A 21,524-nucleotide genomic window follows, 5' to 3' on the forward strand; every position below is an offset into this window, starting at 1 on the left:
TACTGTCATGCAGCGTTTCTTAATGCGAGTAACCTTAAGATGTGTGGATTTTAATTCTCAGGCTGGTTGGGGAATTCTGGGAATTAAAGTCCATACATTTTAAAGTTGCTCAGGTTGAGAAACACCGACAAAATATTATATACACAATACAAATGTGACTGGATGACGATGAGGGACTGAGCAACACGCGGACCACACCATACGCGGAGCGTTGGGTCCTTTTCTCGATCGTCCCAACCCTCGCGAGTAAGACCTGCAATTCCCACCCTGCCGAGGGTCTGTTTCCGTCCTCTAGCACAGGGGTCTCCAACCTTGACAACTTTAAGACTTATGGACTTCAACTCCCTGGCTGGAGAATTCTGGGAGTTGAAGTCCATAAGTCTTAAAGTTGCTAAGTTTGGACAACCCTGCTCTAGCAGACAACACAATCCTTTTCAGCAGAGGACTACAATTCCCGGCGTACTTTGGTTTTCGCACCACATGCGATATCGCCTTTGTGATTGGCTATCGGCAACAGCCTGTCCAATAGGAAGAGAACGGGGCGGGAAGAACTACGTCGTCCAGCCTCCCAAGGGCCCGGCCAATGGGAGAGCGCGTTGCTGCCGGTGCTGGCGACGTCGCGCTCTGAGGGGATCTCGGCGGCGTCGGCCCGGCATGGGCGGCCCGCGCTCCGCTTTGGCGTCTGTCCGCTGAGCCATCCCGCGCCCGGCCATGGCTGGCCCCTCCCGAGACCTGCTGGGCACCGACGTCTTCGACGAGGCCGTGCGGAGCACCTGCGACGTCGCCTCCCATTGCAAGCGGTGAAGGAGCGGCGCCGGGAGGGCGAAGGCGGGCGGGTGGGCCTTCCGCGGGGAGGCTCCGTTCTCGCCCGGCGCGGCCCGCTGAATCGGGGCGGGCGGTACCGCCTGGTCGAGTCTGGGAAGCCAAAGGGGCTTGGAACCCGCAGGCCGGGATCGGAGACCCCCTAAGACTGGGGCCTCCAACCGTGGCCACTTTAAACCTGAAGGACTTCAACTTCCAGAATTTTATTTTATTGTATTATATTATTTATTTGTCAAACATGTACAAGGTAACAAGTATAGGTATGAACATAAACAAGAACAAAGGGAGTAAATGCAGATAAATGGGGACAGGGACGGTAGGCAGGCTGGTGGGCTTATGCAAGCCTCCTTTAAGGACCTCTTAAGAACGGGGGGTGAGGTAAATCTGTATTAATATCAAATTACTAAGTTAACGAGTTGTTAAGAAAGTTAACAATTTCAACGTGAAACTATGGTCATGTATGTTTTGAAATGGAAAACCACCTGGAACCACACTGTTCACACAACGATGTGTATATAGAAACAAAAAATAAAAAATGTATTAAAAAAAAGTAACGAGGTCCACGGGAGACAGTTTGAGGTTGAAGCTGCAAAGGGTCGAGGCTGTAACAACAGAGTCAAGTAGGGCGTTCCAGGCGTTGATCACTTTGTGGCTGAAGTTGGATTTTCTGCCATCGAGTTTGGAGCTGTTGTTTGCCCATGTATTATTGTGATTGAGGCTGAAGAAGTCGTTCACAGGCAAGACGTATCAGACAATTTTGTGAACTATGTGTTAACTCACAAAATATTTCTATGGTCTTTAGAGTTGTCACCAGAAAGGGAGGGGGGAGCAGTGTGGCAGCTTGGAAATCGAAAGTGCATTCCATAAATAGTTTTTCAAAGAGAGTAACTAGGTGATTGAAGTTTCTGCCCTGCAAAAATCTAACTGGAGAGCATGATCGATGACTTTTAGCTATGGATGTGTCTCACTGGAGAATATGAATTATGATACACCCAGTGGGTGGGGGAAAACCAGGGTCAATGAATGATGTGCCTCAGAGTTGGCTCCACCCAGGCAGTGCCGGACATCTTAACTCCCAATAAATCCTTATGAAGTTTTGGAAGTTTGGCTTGAGACTCATGATTTAATTGGGGCAACTGCTGGAATCCTGACACTATGCTTAGATCAGACTTCAGGTGGACAGTTCCAGATTGTCTAGGCCCAATGAGCCTGGAGGCATAGGTAATTCTACTGTGAGTGGAGGAGCGGAGCACTCTTCTCAAGAAATACCTCTGAACCTGCTCAATTGTGTTAAAGTCTGGTATACAGTGGAGGTTCCAGGTGGACAAGCTGTATTCAAGAATTGGTCTGTCAAAGACCAATTTTTGTGTGCCCTAGTTAACAATTCAAGGCTGCCGGAGAAGAAGCTTCGCAAAATAAGGTTAAAACCTTTTTGACAATGCTGTTACAGTGAGCTCTGGGGCTTAGATTGTTTAAGATGAGTATTCCTAGGTCCTTGACAGAGTGAGGGTGGTCTACTTGATCATTTCCGCCTAACTTGTATTTGGGAGTTGAAGCCCAGCAGGCTTAAAGCTGCTAAGGTTGGAGACCCCTGCACTAGGAGATCTCAGGAGTAAAGGAAGGCTAGCCAGGGTGATCCCAAAGCCCCCCAGAGGGTGATCCACAGAGTCTCAAATTGGGCCAGAGAAGATGTTATGCCTGATGCTGTGCAGTTTGGCTCAGCAAACTGCACTTGTAATCCCATTTAATACTTTCTGTAAGCTCCATCAATTGCAGCTCAAGGAAGCCCTGATTTGAGGTGACATTTGGGTGGATGGTCCTGTTCCCAGATATCTGGAAAGGGCCCAGTGCCAAACCATCGTTTGTTGACCCAATAAAACTTGCAGCAAGAGTGCAGAAATGCCCAAATCAGAGCAAATGCCTGGCTTACTGGCTGTTCACTTTCATTTACAAGCCTGCCTTTCCTCCAAGGTTTGGCCATTCCCATCTCCAGCTTAAGAAGAGCAAACCCCACAGCTTAATGGCTGCAGGGAGAGTTGGACCTGAGGGGGCCTTTGCTTTTTCTCCAGCCATCTAGAAGAGGCTTTTTCAGGAGACAACTGGACTTCCTGTTTTTTTCTTTTGAAGATCCAAGAAGCTTCTTCAGCGCTGACTGGATGGTGGGGAATGGAAGGATTTATATTTCTTGCAAACAGCTGGTAATTTGCATCCTTTGGGATGGGGTTTGAAGACTTTTAGCTATACAATTTGGGACGAACATCCTTCAAATGGTGTGTGCATAGGAATGGGTTTCCAGAGGAAAAAAATTGCAGACTACAGGAACCATTTGCACCACTCAGATGACCCTGAAGACACAGATAAACCTCCAAGTGCTGCAAGGACCCTCTAAAAGGATGCAAATCACCAGCTATCTGCAAGGAATGTCCATTCCCCATTATCCTGTCAGAGCTGAAGAAGCTTCTTGGATGAGAAGCGAAACATCTTCAAAGAAAAAACAAGAAAGTCCAATTGCCTCCTCAAAAATCACCTCTGGGACAACCATGACCTGGATGACAGAGAATCTCTACAGACATCTAGAAGAGTATTCTTTATTATTTGCATTGGGGAAACTAGAATTGTAGATGATCACAAGCTGCTTCAATAGCATGACTTGGTTGCCAAAATGACAAGGGCACAGGTAGTCCTCAACTTACAACAGCTCATTTAGTGGCTGTTCAAAGTTACAACAGCACTGAAAAAAAGTGACAGGACCATTTTTCATAGTTACAACCTTTGCAGCATTCCCCATGATCATGTGATTGAAATATTGATGCTTGACAATTGGTTCATATTTATGATCATTGTAATGTCCTAGGACTACGGGATCACTTTTTGCGATCTGACAAAGTCATTGGGGAAGCCAGATTCACTTAACAACTGCAGTGATTCACTTAACAACTGCAGTGATTCACTTAACAAGTGAGGCAAGAAAGGTCATAAAATGGGAAACTCACTTAACAAATGTTGATTATAGAAATTTTGAGCTCAATTGTTGTAAGTAGAGGACTACCTGTAGTTTCAGCTGGCATCAATTAAGGAGTTTTTGTATGTTCCAAATCATAGTTCCACAAAGTAATCATTCTATTCTCAATAGCACTATGGTAGCCTCAACTATTGTGCCATGTTTGGGGCACCCCACTTAATGTCTTTAAACAGAAGCTCGGTGAATATTTATAGGGGATGCTTTAATATTGATTTCTGCCATAAGCAGATACTTTATCTAATCCTATTACGCTAACTCCTTGCATCCAGATATGTACAAACTTGGTTTTGATCCAGTGGTTTTCTCCTGGATTGATGGTCCAGTTTTCCGCTCCTAACTGCCTTTTGAGAGCAGCAGCTGCTTCTGAAAGTCATAAATATTTTGAAAAGCCTCTTTGCCATCTCTTAAACATGGAATAATAGTATGAATTAGCCTAATTAAATAAATTAGTGCATAAAACCTACTCTTCTAATTGAGACTGATATTCATATAGTGTTATGTTTTGTTTAAAATATTTTGTTTTCAGTGGAATGGGGTTTGTTAAAACACTGTTTTTCTTATTGTGCTTAGGTATGCTGTAAGTGTTGGCTACTGGAAAGACCCTTACATTGAATATTTTGTAGGCCATCCAAAAGAAAGGAAGGCACCTGAAATCAGCCGTGGTAGGTTATAAACAAATGTGTGTTGGGGCAATTTGTGTTGCTTCATGAACATACAGCAAAAGGAAGAGGTGGGTGGTGGATGAGAGCTAACCATCAAAAGCATTATCAAATGTTTTCAAATTTGTCAACTAATTGTTTTTGTTTTTTGCTTTCTTTTTCTAAGGGTACTATGCTCGGGTCCAAGGAGTTGGTCGTTTACTTAAGGCTTTCTTAGAAAAGACAAAATGCAATTGCCAAATTATAAATCTTGGTGCTGGCATGGATACTCTGTTTTGGAAATTAAAGGTGAAAAACTTACGTTATCTCATGTGTGATCTTGGATAATAATTCCTAAAAGACTTTGTCTCTTTCTCCCCCACTTTCATTGATTATATAATGAAGCTAGGCAAACTGGTATCCTCTAGATAATTTGGATGTCAATTGTCACCAACTCCATCCTATATAGATGAAGTCAAAGGATTATGGGGCTTGTTATCCAAAATATCTTAAGGACACCAGATTTCTATCTTATAATAGAACAATGTAAGTCTGATTTATGTTCCAGAGAATTCAGCTATTCATTCTAATTCGCAGGACACTCTGTAACTTACAAAGCATTTAGTTGATGTATAATCGTGAAAATGGTTTCTAGAATATAACATGCAGCCAGTTCAGCTTGGACGTGGCTGAGCATTTCATGATCTGCAGAGTGTACAGAAGTCTGTCTACTTTTTGTCTTACTAATACATCAATGTTCTTGAATAGGATTGCCAGGAAGAGGGTAAATCAGCTCATCTAACCTCTCTCTAGCAGATTATTGGGGTCAGGTCATTGCTTACATCTTTTTTTTCAGTTTTTTGCTTCGTATAGGTGGGGGGTTAGGTTTAGGAATATAGTTATGAGTAGGAGAAAGCCATGTCTTAACTATGGCTACAGAATCCTAGCCTAGCAGCCTTGGCATCACAAAAGGCAGACTCTAAAGCAAAGCAATAGGATGTTTCTTTTGCCCTCAGTGAAAATATTGGAATTTATGTGTGTCCCCCGCCCTTTTCAGGATGAGAATCTTCTTCCTTTGAAATACTTTGAAGTTGATTTTCCGTCTATAGTGTCAAGAAAAATTCACTACATCAAGTAAGTGCTGGAATCTGTGTTATGTTTGAACAACTGAATGAATGCATTTGTTTTTGGAGTAGAGTGTTAGAGCAAAATGACTAGAAGTTATATTAAATTGTTATATTTTAATTACTTTGCTTTGTTGTGAAAATATGAAGTAACATGAGGGAGTATATGTAAAACCTTATCTGCTATCCTACAAATTGTGCTTTTAGTGTTAATTAGATGTGACTGTACTACTGTGAATGTTTGATGTGGGAATTTTTGTACGTTTCTGCCTTTTCCACGTCTCCAGTTTGCATGGAAAGCAAGAGCTCAGCATAGTAGCCGCAGTTTTGCCAAAACGCAAGAAAGGGCGCCCTTCTTTTTGTCAGGACAGGCGGTAGTTCATAGACTTGTAGCCGCTCTCACCTAGACTTGAAGTGGATATGGTTTTTTCCCCTTTAATCTGAAAATAGGTGAAATTTAGTTATAATTTCATAATGGTGGCCTTTAAAGCTGCTACGATTATTTTGCAGAAGATTGTTTTCAACAATTGAGAAGCAGGAATTTTCCTTTCATCAAATAATTGTGAGAGCAAGTTCTCACACAGTTAAAAGCAAACAGAGCTAATCAGTTCAGTCTGTTATCAAAACAAGTAACAGGAAATCTTCCTTTCCCACACAAAGGAGATAATCCTAATCCTTTGCATCACGCTGCCAGAGAAGGCAATAAAAAAATAGAGACATGCAAAAATGACCACAGATAATTATGCAGAAGCTTATCATAATGTCCTATATGCGTACCTGAATTATTGTAAGATGTCTAAATAGGATAGCCTTAGCTTATAAATGCAATCAGTCAAACAATTATATTTATAAAAAAACTTCATATGTTGTTGGATTTAAGGATTAGGACAGACCAAAATATTGCTATAGTAATCAGCAATATATCTAGAAGACAAGCATTCTTAAAACCACATATACCTCTATATATACCTCTTAAATAAAATGTAAATATTTCTGATAGGTTCAGGCCAAGTTAAGCAATGTTTAGTTAGCGAACAGAGATTTATAGCCAAGTCTTGGTTCAGGGAGCCTATTCCTTAATAAATTCCTTAATAAATAATGAATAAAAGTTGCCTAGAGTGCACCCGGCAAGATTGCATGAACGTTGTCTGTGTTGGTAAAAAGAGTGCATGTCCTTAAATATGTGATCCTGGGATTTCAAAACAAGCTCAAGGTGTCCAAAAGTACTTTTAAAGAATTCTTTGAATTACCGGTAGTCCTTGACTTACAACTGTTCATTTAGTGACCGTTCAAAGTTATAACAACACTGAAAAAAGTGACACGAGCGTTTTTCACACTTATGACCATTGGAGTCTTCCTGTGATCATACAATCAAAGTTCAGACACCTGGCAACTGACTCACACAACGGTCGCAATGTCCTGGGGTCACGTGATCCCCTTTTGCAACCTTCTGACGAGCAAAGTCAATGGGGAAAGCCAGATTCACTTAGCAACCGTCTTACTAACTTAACAACCACAGTAATTCATTTAACAACTGTGGCAAGAAAGGTCGTAAAATGGGGCAAAACTCACTTAACAACTGTCTCATGCAGCAACAGAAATGTTCAGCTTGGTTGTGGTTGTAAATCGAGGATTACCTGTAATTTGTGCCATACAGATTTGCAGTTCTTGCAATGGATGCATTGATTCTGCACAAGGAGGATTGCACCGTCTTTCTTCCTTTTGGGAGCATCTCTGTTGACGGTGCCTTTCCTGTCCAGCATCACCTGCGCGTGTTTGGCTCCCGGGAAGGACCCTTTGATTCAAAGGGGCTCTCAGCCTCTATTTTGTTTCTCTTACTTGCTTACTTAGTCCACTGCAAGAGGTGGTCCTGCAGCCCGCTCCCTTGGCTTGTTTTCAGGAAGTCCAGGGCCCCTTCGGGTTTTGGTGTAGGAATGATGATGGTGACTCACAGGCTCTCATTTCCCCTTCTGTCCATCCTTTGCAGATCAAAACCACCTCTCTCCAAACCGATCATGGAATGCCATTCAGGGGAGACGGTTCTCATAGGTGAGTCCCTGTTAGAGCAGGGCAGCTTTTCTAGACTTCTCTCACCTTTCCTCCGTGGGGATAAGTGAAGATGTTTGTTCTTCCCTTGTTTTCTTTGACCTGCATCTCCGCCATCAAGAAAATAATAGGAATTCAGTGCTACCCCCCCAAAAAACCCCTATGGATTTGTGAAATTCTGAACCAGTCTGTCCCATCGATCTTTGTTATTTTTAGGATCCAGTCAGTCAGTTGGGTTGTTTTGAAAGACGTGATTTTGATCTGACCTTTGATCTGATTTGTTTGCTCACCCCTGCAATGGCATCACTTCCATTGTGACTGGAGATAGTGATACTGGTGATTTGTACTGGGGAGTTCCTTCTCCTATGGGGTCTAACCAAGATTAGCACTGGAATCAAATCCCCTTGGAAATCCTCTCTGCATTCTGGTCCTTCCATGGGACTTTGGCTTTCAGGGCTCACTGCCCTCAAGTCCCCTCTTTGCCACAAAACCAGCAAGTTCTCCTTGTACCTGCTGATGCTGAAAGGACGCGGGGTCTGAGGTAGGCTTTGGAACCTGCTTCCTGCTTTTTTTATAGTCAAGGTTTTTTTTTATTTCAATCTACACATACACAACAATACATTAACAGTGTAGCATCAATATATCATACATTTTAGTATAGGCCAACTTAATACCAATCATATCTCTTAGTACACATACTCACATTAAATCATAATCCTTCATTGCTTATTTTCAACATTTCAATACTCTGTCCTAATGCCAGCCACCATATCAGTTAAACATACCTAGTAATTTCATTATTCAATTTCCTCCCCAATTTCGTTTTTTGTTTTTTAAATAAAAAGTTCTCAAGCAGTATGGTTCCAGGTTTCGCATCTCTATACAAACATGACCGTAGTTACCTATTCATTTGAAGTATTCAATTTCATATCAATCATCCTTATTAAATATTAAACTTATCCAATTCCAATTCATGTTATAACATTTTCATGTTATTTCATTTTCCTTAGGATAGTCTCATATCTTATTTTACAATATTATCTAAAATTCTCATCTCATTTCCTGTGTTATCTTTTTCTGTCACATTTGCAATTTTATCATCATTTTATTAATTTAAAATTGTGCCCTCTGAGTTGATAATTTGAGCTAGCCACCTTCTACCTTAAAACCAGTCTCCCTATTTACTATATAACACAAATATATATATTTTTGTCAGATTCCGCATTACATTTTCTCAATCACCTTATAAATCATCTATAAGTATTAATCTAATCAATGAATTATAGCAACTGATATTAATCTTCCCATAATAGTTCTTATTTCAACACTTGCCCCCCTTTTCTTATACATCGCTAATCATCAATTAATATATTATATTCTTATTATAAATTCCCAATTCCATATTTATTTCATTAAGTTCCATGTCTAATGTAGCAATAATCCTTTAATAGAAAAAAATGAGAAAGAGAAACTAAGGGGGGAAAAACCATATCAGTTACATACTTATCGATTTTAAATACTTATTCTTACATATCACAACATACTACCTTGCGGAATCTCCTTCCCTATTGTTTTTTTTTCATCCATTATCTCTCGCTCTTTTAACAATGTAATTTCTTTTCATCCTTGTTTGCTTCCTGTTTTTCTTTATTTTCTGGTCCTTTCTCTTAATTCCCTTTTTCCCCATTCTTTTTCCCCTCCATTTCTCACTCCAATTATTAAGTTTTTCTCCCTTCCTCTTTCGATTTTTCTTTTGTACTTCCCTTTTCTGCTTTTCCCCTCTCCTTTTTTTCATTTTCCGAACGATTCTCCCTTTTATTACCACATTAGACCACAAATTTTTAATTTTAATTCCTTTTTCCCCTGCTTAAATAATAGTTGTTCCCTTTGTTCTTCAAAGCTGGCTTCCCCTTTGTTGAACTCCTCCTCCTCTGGTTTACTTAGTTGTTCTACAAGCTGAATCACCCTTTCTAATTTCTGTAATACGTAATTACACATTTCAAGTTTGATTTTCATCATTTCCCTTTTGTCTTGCAAGTCCAATCATATTTCAACAAATAATTCCTCTATATCTTCTCCTTTTTTTCTTTTCTTTCCTTTTCCTTAATAGATATATTCAGTCTCAGAGTCCAATATATTATTTCAGCCAGTGTCTTTTAAGTTTATCTTCAACAATAAATGTCCTTAAAACTTTGTTCCAGGTCTTCTAGTTGGCCCTTTTCCTACTGTTTTCCCATAGTCATCGGGTGATTCTTTGACAATATTTTCAAATATCTTCCCCTTTTTAATATTCTAATATCACTTTCCAGTGTTTTTAATGGAGTTTCTTTTACTCTTTTTTAAGTTCCAAAGTCCAATTTCTTAGAAAGACAAAGCACTTTTTTAAAAAAGTCACTGAAATGATGGTACAGTTTTCCTGTACCATCAGGTGGTACTCTTGAGTCTTTAATTTTCTTTGTTAAATATAGTACTTTTATTAAGTTCGCTAATTTCAATCATTAGTTATTATTTCTTTTCTTTACAACACACTCAATTTCAGCATTTAGATATGCCCTTTAAATGCCAATAATCTAGTAGTTGTCCAGTTTAATTTCTAAACCTTTGTTGTGTTCAAATATTTTCCTTTAAATTTTCTCCTCAAAGTTAATCCAATAGAATAATTCAAGCCAATTTTATAAAATCCAACTTGCTTTTCACTTTCTCTGGTCGCTGCTTCCACACGCTTTCCTCCAGTATAGTCCTTTATTTTTTAATACTGGGGTACCTCAAAATCCACATATTTTGCTTGGCTCACACTCCGCTTGCTGCTTCTCCGCTCCAGCACAGTCTTAGTTTCCGGGGCTGTTCTTCGTCTTTGTGGTGTCCATTTTAGAACCACCACTACAGCTTGCCTTTGGAAGGGGTTTTTCCTGTCAGGGAGGGGAGTTACGGCTCCCCTCTACCTTCCAGGTGATTCCCCCTGTCTTCACCACCCCTCCGGTCCTGGGACCCTCTAGGACAGTGGTTCTCAACCTTCCTAATGTCACGACCCTTTAATACAGTTCCTCATGTTCCTCAGCCATAAAATTATGGCTCGGTTCCTAAGCTCATCAAAAATATGTGTTTTCCGATGATCTTAGGCGACCCCTATGAAAGGGTCGTTCGACCCCCAAAGGGGTCGCGACCCACAGGTTGAGAACCACTGCTCTAGCAAATTAGCTCGAAGCGAAACCGCGCACAATTGCGGATCCCGCTCTGAGTCTGACGACGAGCAAACTGGAAGCCTCAGCAAGTTCTCCTTGTACCTGCAGTTGCTAAAAGGACGCAGGGTCTGAGCTCGGCTTCTCTTCCCTGAAGTCATGCGGGAGCATGCCCATGAATGGGTTTGGGGCCTGCTTTCTGCTTGAGGACACTCTTTCAGAGGCCTGGAGACTAAAATATGGGAAGAATGGCTGCAGGATTTGGGTTTGGGTAGTCTAAAGAAAAGAAGGACTGGGGGGACAGGATAACAGTGTCCCAGTATTTGAGGGGCTGCCACAAAGAAGAGGGGGGTCCAATCATTCTCCAAAGCAATGGAGGGAAGGGCAAGAAATAAAGGTTGGAAACTAATCAAAGAGGGAAGCAACCTGGAGTTAAGAAAAAACTTCCTGAAAGTGAGGTCAGTTAACCGGTGGAACAGCTTGCCTCCAGAAATCATGGCTGCTTCGTCACTGGAGGCTTTTAAGAAGAGATTGGACAGCCCCTTGTCTGAAATGGTTTAGGGTTTCCTGCCTGAGCAAGGGGTTGGAGTAGAAGACCTCCAAGATCCCTTCCGGCTTTATTCTGTTTTTTTTCCTGCCAAGGTAGGTGCTATCTTTGCACCGTCCCTGACTGCTTCATGTTAAGACTGATCTGTGGGTCCCCCGACTGCCCCCCTCCTCTCATAAAGTGGCAAGTGATCAGCGCTGGTAGCGTTTTTAAAAACAGCCTTGTGTCATTGCATTTCTTTAGCAAACCTCTAGGTTTTGTCAGGTATACAAGAAAGTCCCTACAGATTTGCATAGCAGTACATCTGTGCACCGGCTGCATCACATGGCATCTGCCTGCCTTAGCCTGTTCAGAAGGCGACTGACAAGCTTCGGTGCTTTGGTTTTCAACACCCCCCCCACCCCACCCCCAGTGCTATTCACTCTCAATATCCATTCTTTTGGCTGTTACACCTGAAATCCCTCTGATCTCTGTCTTGCCTGGCATCATTTTTCTGTTCCACTTAGGACCAAAAAAGTTGATTTCTTAAAATTTCCAGATAGTTTTCTTCTCTCATTAAATGAGAGGATTGAAGTAGCTTTGGAGAATTCAAAATAGTTTCTTGGGAAAGCAGGTTTCTTGGACTCCTGAAAGAAAATAGTTTCCCCTCTTCCCCCCTCCCCACCCCAAATTACCTAGTGAAAACATCTTTTTTCTGCAAGATCCATCTAATACTTGCTCCTGTTTACAAAAATGTTTTCCTCTGTCTTTGTTTTGGCAGCAGGGTTTATCTTGGTTTGGGATGATAAATTTGTGTTTCGCTTTGATTTAAGTGTGTTTTAAGATGGAGTGAGATAAATGATTTTGGGAAGTAGCTTTCCAAGATGTATAAACAACGGCAAGTAACAGTGTTAAGATAGAAGCCTTTGTTATATATCAAATAATTTAAGCATTTTGCAGCTGTTTACAATAAATTTTACAATTTAAGCAACTTTATTATACAAATCATATGGACAAACTTTTTTCTTTACTTTTAAAGTTTTAACTTGATAATTAAGTTAAATAATCAATATATTAATAATCTTTAGTCCATTCTGAATAAATACCACTGTACCCAAATAATGTACTGCTCTTGTTTTATAATACAATAAAACAATATTAGAAGGAGGTGAGGGGTTTGACTTTGGTATGTTACCAGCAGTGTGTGAAAAGCTGGCATAGAGTGTGTGATGATTTTAGGCAAAATATCAAATGTCTGTGTTATTTCAAGATGCTATATACTTTCCCTAGGCATTGCATATAGTATCTAGGCATTATGCAGAATGACAAGAACTATGTAGACAAAATATGAAAAGAGAGCCATGAAAAGGGTTTGGATTACAGTTAGGGTTAATCTTTTACTGAAATACATCTCTGAAAATGAAGGAAGAAATACAAAATAAAATTCAGAACTTTCTCAGTGAAAGAAACAAGAGAAAATGACCAGTATTGACAAACTTTTTGCAATAACCAAGGCTAGAATGGGATTTTAGCAGAGTATTTTATACGGTTTGACGTCTGGCATTGTCTAGGAAATGTGTGAAATGTGAAGCGTTTCGTTCTTTGATGTCCCATTTTTGGCATTCTATAGATTTCCTAGGTATCCCATAAAATGCCTACTTTCACTCATTGATAGTAACATATACAGTATGGGGGGGGGGGGGCATAGAACATAGGAAAATGTTTACCAATTGTTTTGTGGAGGAGATCTACATGATTTATGAGAGGAAGTGGTTCCAAATCGTTTGGACTTGAGATTGAAATTCTTCAAATTGTTTGCAAAGCTGAAGCCTGTGAACTTTCTCAGCTGCCATCAACAGGAACTTCTCTGAAAATGGTGAAATGCAATGTTGTTGCCCTAAACTAATTTAATGTTGTTATCTCCCTGCCTCTGAAAGCAGAGGATCTGTGGCTGGCTTTATCCAAATGTGGACATTTGAGGCTGCTCCCCAAGTAGCCCTTCGGAAGGAATTGGCTGTTAAAAGGGTTTGCCAACCTCTACCCCCATACACGCCCCCGGAAAAAAAATAGATGGGGAAAAAAAGGGCCCCGGAGACAGAAACTCCAAGACAAGTTCCTTACTTTTTTTTTGGACATGGTTGTTGCCCTCAGTTGGGGAGCATTTAAAAATAGTTCTCCCTGCTGATTCCTCTGCAGATGCACACAGTCTGGATACCAGCCGATATGCCATTGTTGGAGGTGATCTTCGAGACCTGCCCAAACTGGAGGAACAGCTGAAGAAATGCCACATGGATCCAGAGTAAGATGGGCACTGGAATCTCTGTGTGGCTCCCACCCTGATGGCATTGGGTGGTTGTGGGCCCTGGTGGATTGATTGCTTTACGGTACACAGCCCAGAGTCGGGTGGTGGCTAATTTGAATAAATTAAAATTGCATAAAGCAGGGGTCTCCAACCTTGGCAACTTTAAGACTTGTGGACTTCAATTCCCAGAATTCTGGGAGTTGAAGTCCACAAATCTTAAAGTTACCAAGGTTGGAGACCCCTGGTATAAAGGGTATTTCTGAACACACAAAACAATCTTTTCAGGACTTCTTGCAGTACCTAGAATAGAAGACAGGGGGCAGGGGGGGGGGAACCCTGAATCCTTTCAATCCTTGCTCTTGTTTCCCTGTTTAAAAGTTTGCCAACGCTCCTGTTGACGGAATGTGTGCTGATCTACATGACCACAGAGCATTCAGGCGGCCTCATTAAGTGGGTGGCAACCACCTTTCGGTCTGCCATGTTTATCAACTACGAGCAGGTAAGCCAAGGCTCCTCCGCGGCCCACGTCATTGCCCAAACCAGGAGTGAACTAGAGAAAGGGAGAGAGAAACACCCTCCTTTTGGGGCATGGCTGCTTCAGGTTAGGGCTTGGTGAGGTTCTAAACAACCCCCCCCGCCCCACCTCCAGCAGAACCTTATTCTTGTCTGTGTTTGAGTTTTGCTATTTCTGCATTGTTTCCCACAATAGAAGAGCAGAGATCTTCTCAAAGTGGGTTAATTATTTCTTGAGAAGAAGAACTTCTGAGACAGAGGTGGTTGAATTCAGAGACACAGCCCTGGAAACAATCTTACTTTTTATTAAATATCAACCCACTGAGTCTTAGCACGCTGGCATTTTAACAGTGGTGCAAGTTGCATCCTTATGAAACGGATAAACTGCTCTTAGGAAAAATGCAAGTGACAGATTTGATACTGCAATTTTGGGTACAAAAGCAGTTATAGCTGGAAATAAAAGCACTGTTTGCAGTGATGCACTGTGCCAAACCCTTTTCTTATAAAATTGTTGGCTTTCAACACAGGAAATGTTTCCAATTTTCAGTGTTTTTCGACTGACCCCTTTGCAAATCGAAGTTGCTCTGCGGGCATCATTTGTATTACTTTATTTTTTAAATCTGTACAACATTCAGCAGTTGGGCAGAGTCAAGTAGAAAGTACTGAGAACAGTGATTTCCTCCAGGTGTTGGGATTCCACTGCTGTGTGTTCTGGAATGGGCAGAAATGAACTTTTTCAGTCTCATCAGGAACTGAGAAACTGGATTTGGCCATTTGTTTGCATTGATTGAGCTTTCAGGGCATTCTACCTAGCAGGAAGTGCTGATGCATAAGCCCTCATTGGATATTGCTGTTTGCTTTAAATCACAAGTCTAGGAGAACTGTAGCTTCAGTGCCTACTATCACAGTGCCCAGTGTGTTTGCTGTTCCAGCCGAGAGTTGTGAGAATCTGTTTTCTAGGGGTCTATCTAAGAAGGAAAGGGAAGTTCTGGGCAGAGATTACAAAGACATGGGCATAGCAGCATTGTGGACCCTTTGAATGTTGCACATTAACTGCTTCTTTCTACCACCTGCTGGAGCAGCCAGGACTTCCAGGGTTCCAGACAGACCTGAAAGATGCTACTCTTTTAAGAGCAGTCTTAAATTTAGCAAGTCAGCTCTGGAATGCCCTTTTGGGTTTACACTGAACCCTAAAAGCTGGAGCAGCTTTAATGAATTTCAGAGAAGTGAACCCCAAAGCCCCCCCGTCTTCCAGACTGTTGCTGGAGCGGGCACAGTCTCTTAGATGCTCATTTGTGCTCTTATTGGAGAGGCAGACGGTACCCTTCCTGGGTCTTTTCCAGGTGAATATGCTGGATCGCTTTGGACAGATCATGATTGAGAACCTGCAGAGCAAACAGTGCGAGCTGGTTGGCGCAGACGCTTGCAGATCTTTGGAAACCCAGGTCAGATTTCCTGGACGGTGGGACTCAGCTTGGTAAACCCCCAATAAAAGAGGGGGACTTTATCCAGACGCCTCCATTCAGGTCCAGACTTCACCCTGTACTTTGCCCTGCATGTTCCGTCCCATAACACAGGAGTCCCCAACCCAGGGGTCGGTCTGCGACCTACCAGGAAGTGGGCCATACAAAAGAGTGAAGGCTCCTCCACGCACGTGAGGGATCCAGGCAGCACACAAAACCACGACCCTCCCGGCCCACAGAAAAACGCCGCCCGCAGAACCAATCCCTGACAACCAAAAGGTTGGGTGCCACTGCCATAACAGGCCTTGTTTTTGGAGAGGTGCCAGGCTTGAGAATGTTGACATTATATAAAACCCAACTGACTGGCCCTGTGGCCCTTGTAGTCTGAGAGCTGCACCATTTTTGTCCTTGGCACTATGGTCAGGAGCATTTAGACCGCTGAGCCTAACTCACTGCAAAGAGAGAGAGAGAGAGAGAGAGAGAGCAGGAATCTAAACTGACCCTGAGAGGTGCCGGTTCAGCCTTCCCCTAAATGCTACTTCCTGCTGAACTCTAATTTTCATGATGTTCAACCAAGTTCTGCTTTCCTGGAAGTTTTATCAAGGCTAAAAACCATCCCAGATCCTTCAGACTGTTAATTCTTTGTGTACTCACATCCTTCCCTAAGAACTTTCAGACCCACTGCTTGGCAGCCTGTTCTATCTTGCCCAGCTCAGATATCAAGCTGAATGGCGGATAACCTTTTGAGTGATTTATCTTCTTTTTGAGTCTTGGAAAATCTGCCTTTAACAGATTTTTCTCCTGCATTTCGTTCATAGAAGGAACGGTTCCTGCAACATGGCTGGGAAACAGTAAATGGTCTGGATATGCTGAAGGTCTATCAGAGTTTGCCACCAGATGAGACCAAAGCGTAAGCTTCTCTTCTTGATATTTTTATCCAGAGAGAGAGAGAGAGAAAGAGAACACACACAGTTGTATGTTTTTATATATGTTCATGTAAAGCATGTAAGAGCCAGTTTGGAGCAGTGGGGAAGGTGCTAGCCTAGAAGCGAGGAGACGGTGAGGTCATCCTGCCTTAGGCCTGAAAGTCAGCTGGGTAGGTGGTTTTGGGCCAGTGACTCTCTCAGCCCAACCCACTTCACTGGGTTGTTGAGGGGGAAAGAGGAGACAAGAATAGTTGGTAATGGGTGGCAATGAAGGTACTAGGCTAGGAAGAGGGAAGCCCAGTGCCTTCTTGGCTGTGGAAATTCCCTGCAGAAAATCCCCTGGGGGACTCTAGGCTAGTCCCTCTCACTCAACCCTAGATTGTGGGAGTGGGGGGAACCCTACATTTCTGCTAACCTGCCCTGAAGCAACCCAGTAAACTATGCTGTTCACCTTCAGCGAAGAGGCCTTTGTCCGACTATGGTATGAACCAAGGTGATAATGGTGACAAAGACCCCAAAGGTGATGATGATACAGTGTTAAGAGTTACACTATACTGTATAGTTTATATATTATTATAGAGCCGTGGTGGAGCAGTGGTTAGAATGCAGAATTGCAGATTAAGTCCCCACAGCCAGTAGTTTGATCCTGACTAGCTCAAAGTTGACTCAGCCTTCCATCCTTCCGAGGTGGGTAAAATGAGGACCCAGATTGTTGGGGGCAAGAAACTGACTGTAAACCACTTACGGAGGGTTGTAAAGCACTGTAAAGTGGTATATAAGTCTAAGGGCTGTTGCTGTTGCTATTGCTATATCCAAAACTCTATATTTACCATGCATTTTAGGGCAATCCCCAACATTTTTCTTTACAGTAGAAACAGATGGCACCGAATGAGCCACATACTTGGTGGAGAGAGCTGGAGATTCGGTGCCCTTAAGCCCTCCCAGCCTGAGCATGTGAAAGGACAGGCCACAGTGAAGCACCTGATGCTGATCTGAAAGTCCCAACATCAGATTGGGATGAGGGATTATAGTACTTGAACTAGCCTTGTTCCAAAGCAGGGGCTGAATTTGGAAGTAAAGAGATAATTTACTTCCATGTAAATTATAATCTATTTGTTGCAAAATTGAAGTATTTTTAAACTCCTCCCCCCGCCTTTCCTAAAACTGCCAAACCTAGAACACAAGAATCCTGCAGTGTAGTGTTAACCCATGTGCGTAAGAGAGGTTCCATTTGCTTTTGCCAGGTGAGGTTGATTGGCATACGGAACTGAATGCAACTGAAAGCATTCCTGCCTGTGGAGCTCAGCGTGTTCTCCAGAGAGAACCATTCTGGGTCCAGGAGTGTCTCCAGATTGCATGTCCAATTCTCCTGAGCGCTGCCGATTCATTGATCTGGATGAGACAGAGGATCCATGTAGATGTTAAAAAGCAAGGAAGACCCAAGTCCAGAAGTTTCCAATAAGCAAAGAGTTGTGGAGTGGAAATTAATTGTGAAATACTCTGGTTTTGTAGCATTTTGCTCCAGCAAGCCAAGGTTTTGCACCCACCTAAAAGTGAGTACAAAAACTGCAGACCACCTGAAAACCAGTGGGGCCTCAGCTGGCACCAAAGTGTAATAATGCTTTTATACTTTTTGTTCCAGTAAGCCTTAATTGGTTATCCTAGTATTTAAGAGGTACCAAAATGTCAAATCAGGATTCAGACACAGCATCTAAAAACATTGTTATATTCGCCCCAAACTAGGAATGTGCAGAACTCACTGATAACTTCAGGAAACTGCCCCCGGAACGACAAGGTCTGGAGGGGGAACGGAACATTCCAGGGTTCAACGGAACGTTCTGTTCCTGAATTGGTGAGTTTGCACATCCACAATCAAAGCCTTTGCCAAAGTTTTTTGCCGTTTGTTCCTTCAAGCCCAGTTTTCCCATCTCTTCCCTCCTTCAACAGTGGGTATCTGATACGCTCAGAGAACCCAGAACTTGCATTTTTCTTAATGGGCTGAAAACATTGGATGGGTTTCTTAGGTAAGAGGGAGTTGGAAAGCACGTTTTGATGAAAGGATGATGATGGATAGGATAAAACTTTAAGTCCTACATACTTGACACTAATGCATCCATTGATGCTTCTTACATTAATAGAAAATAATGGGGCCAAATTGATTTTGGGGTGCTTTGTAGCATAACACTCAGATCATGTCAGCTACCCGCTTCGGTGAGGAAATGAAAAATGGAAATGCTGGAAGAAAGAAGGAACAAAACCAATATAAAACTTTGACCCAGGTGTTTGGCAAATACAGCAATGTTGGGGTGTGTGTGTTTTAACGGCTCCCTTTGAACCCTAATTTCAAATGTCTCCGCCATGGGGACACAGGCTGGGCTTTGTTGAGCAAAACTTTGGCTATGTTGGTTGTATGGTACTCTGTAGCCCTCACAGAGGGCATATCAATTACCTACTCTTAGTTGCTTTCAAAAACTCTGATGGAAGAAGATACTGTAGTATAAAACTTAAGAATAGGTTTTGAGTGGAAACCAAATTTCAGACTTTTGAGTTTGTCATCTATTGTTCTATCAGTATGGCTCCCCAACTCACAGGTTGTGATATAGCCGTTCAGAGGCACCACCAGACTTGTCTGTTGGGGCTCCTTGGACTGGCCCTCATCAGAATAATTAATTTGGGGTTGGGCTGATAGGTGCAAGGAGGCCTGGCTCAAAGCTTCCCTGTGAGCTTTGGACCCAGCTAGGAATTTGACCCCGGCTCTAATATCCATCCTGGTATCTCCTTTCTCTCTAAGTACAGCTTGTATCTGCTCTCATCTGTCTTGTCTTCCTTTCTTCCAGGATAGAGGCCCTCGAGTTCCTGGATGAGAAGGAACCATTTGAGCAGCTCATGCAACATTACTGCCTGTGCTGGGCTATCAAGGATTCCCAGAATTTAGGTATGGCCCCCTCTCTCTTGTCTCGTGCTTCAGGGCTTGAAGGACTAGTACAGGCTGTCTGATCTTTGGCCTTTCCAGACCGATGGCATTTGGGGAAACACACTTGTTGCTTGTTGTTGTGTCTGGGCCACGTGTGTCTCGGCTTAAGTAGGTATTTTTCCCCCCAAATAATTTTATTAAGAAAGATAAATGAAAAGAAATAAATAAATAAATACAAAGTATTAAAAATATAGAAAAATGCAAGAAAAGGGGGAAAGAGAAATAAAAAAGAAGCAGTTTTTCCCTTCATCCCAGCAGGTAAAAGTAATTTTATTAGTTGTGACTTGTCTCTAAATAATCTCTCACCTCTTAGGTAAAGAAAACAAAATCAAATGGTATGTCAATCGATGTTTGTCAGCAAAAGTCCAGTAAGGGCAAATATAACTGTTTACTTCCTGTAACTCTGGTCAAACAAGGCCAATCTTATAAACCTTATTCAAATATTTTAAAAATGTTTTTTAAACCGTTCACAAAGAGGCCCAGAGGTAATTTGCTGATCATCTATTTCAAAGCAATAATTCTTCAGAACAGATTTCTTTTGTATGAAGAAGTACAATTTATCCTTTTGTCATTTTTAAAAAAGACCTTCCAAATCTTAGCAGAGCTCTTTTGTATATCCAGAAGAAAAAAGTTATCTAAATCAGCTTCCTGATTTAATATCTATTCATCTCCTTTAGGGAACAAATCATCCATCAAATTCATTTGGATTACATTTAAATCCCCCTTCAATTTAATTTCATTGCCATCCATTGCAGCTTATTCTTGTTTTACAACTTCCTTAAGGACATGCTCTGTCGCTTTCATCATGTGCGTGTCTGTGCACTAAGGTATTCAATAGGGTTTTTTTTTAAAAAAAATCTCCATTTACCATGAAAAAATAGCTTCTAAGTAATTCAAAACTATACTTCCAAATCCCTCTGACCTCTTAATCTGTTAAGTTTTCAGAATCCATATACTAAGCAGCATCCTTTTGCTTCATAGTCCAAATATCATATATTTTTAAAGACATTTAAAATCAAATTTATACAGACTCTTTTAAGGACACAGAAACTTGCCAATGAGTCCGGTAAAACTTTGCTAGTCCGATAGCTTTTAATTGCTCCAATGCACAAAAAATAAAATAAAAATAAAATAATGCCAAAAGGTGAATAAGATTTAGTAAGTGTAAGCTTGATGTTATCCCAACTCCCAGCCACTCCATTTATAAACCAGCCTTAAACGTGGCCGTTTCTGTGGTCTGCTCACAAGGTGCGGCTGTCCGGAGTCATGTGGATGATCTCAGCCATCTCCCCTCAGATCCAGCCTCTGCCTGGGATTCCCCTGACAAAAGGTGTCTTCTAGCCAGCAGAAGCCAGTAAAATGTCTGCTCACTGCAAGCGTCCTGCTTAGATGAGGGTTTTCGGACTGCATTGGGAGGAACTGGAAGTTTTTGTGAGAGTTGGATGGGCTTCCAAGAGGGGAAAAAAAATGCTTGCCCAGATACAGACAGTTTCCTGTTACTGGAATTTTGCTCTTTGGTCGGGGAGACAGATTTTTCTGCTTACAAAAGTGTGAAAGTCCCAATTTCTCCCCTCTTTCTACAGGCCTTGCAGACATTACTCTGTGACGCATTTGCTCCAGTGGAGCTCCAGGTGAACCTGCTGCCCCCTCCTGGTGGGCCTCTGCATGCATCCGCTGCCCCCCACCCCTGCTCCCACGAAGGTGCTCGCAGGTTAACATGAGCCTTGGAGCCGTGGCAAGCACCCGCCTCTCCCCTCATTCGTGGCATGTGACAACCTTTTGAATAAATTACTCTTTTTGTGAGCAGTCGAAAAACGAGCGAGTGTCTCTCTCCCTTTTGTAGGGCTTTTTTTCCTAAAAGAAATAATTTATTACGAATAGAAAGGGATTTGGATTTCTCCTAGACGTCCAAGAGTCCTTGTCCTGCCGGCTGCCTCAGAACTGGGCTGAGGGCTTCAACTGGGGCAAGGAAGGGGGCCCTGCTAGCGG

The 21,524-nt window shown here is 42.1% G+C and overlaps 1 protein-coding gene across 4 annotated transcripts; it reads left to right on the forward strand.

The window, feature by feature from the left end:
- The first annotated feature begins 607 nt into the window (after positions 1-607).
- LCMT1 (leucine carboxyl methyltransferase 1) lies at positions 608-21,350 on the forward strand. Of its 4 annotated transcripts, XR_015739542.1 has the most exons (13): positions 608-800; positions 4,415-4,506; positions 4,670-4,791; positions 5,540-5,616; positions 7,594-7,655; positions 13,554-13,656; positions 14,038-14,158; positions 15,516-15,617; positions 16,454-16,545; positions 17,806-18,114; positions 18,305-18,413; positions 19,399-19,496; positions 21,119-21,350. XR_015739542.1 is itself a non-coding variant. In XM_026704034.2 (11 exons), the coding sequence occupies exons 1-11, from the start codon at positions 712-714 to the stop codon at positions 21,139-21,141; spliced, it is 981 nt and encodes a 326-aa protein (XP_026559819.1). In that variant the 5' UTR covers positions 608-711; the 3' UTR covers positions 21,142-21,350. The 4 variants fall into 4 exon arrangements, 2 of the variants coding, with proteins under 2 accessions (XP_026559819.1, XP_087768699.1); XR_003374440.2 differs by lacking the exon at positions 17,806-18,114; XM_026704034.2 differs by lacking the exons at positions 17,806-18,114; positions 18,305-18,413.
- The last annotated feature ends 174 nt before the right edge of the window (positions 21,351-21,524 follow it).

Source organism: Pseudonaja textilis, chromosome 14 (assembly GCF_049901715.1).
Source record: "Pseudonaja textilis isolate UNSWEBS1 chromosome 14, rPseTex1.2, whole genome shotgun sequence".
In the NCBI taxonomy this organism is placed as follows: Eukaryota; Metazoa; Chordata; class Lepidosauria; order Squamata; family Elapidae; genus Pseudonaja; species Pseudonaja textilis.

Coding starts and splice junctions, on each gene's coding strand:
- LCMT1 (XM_087912573.1), top strand. CDS start 712: ATGGCTGGCCCCTCCCGAGACCTGCTGGGCACCGACGTCTTCGACGAG. Junction 13,657..14,037: donor AAATGCCACATGGATCCAGA/GTAAGATGGGCA, acceptor CCTGTTTAAAAG/TTTGCCAACGCTCCTGTTGA. Junction 16,546..19,398: donor CCACCAGATGAGACCAAAGC/GTAAGCTTCTCT, acceptor CCTTTCTTCCAG/GATAGAGGCCCTCGAGTTCC.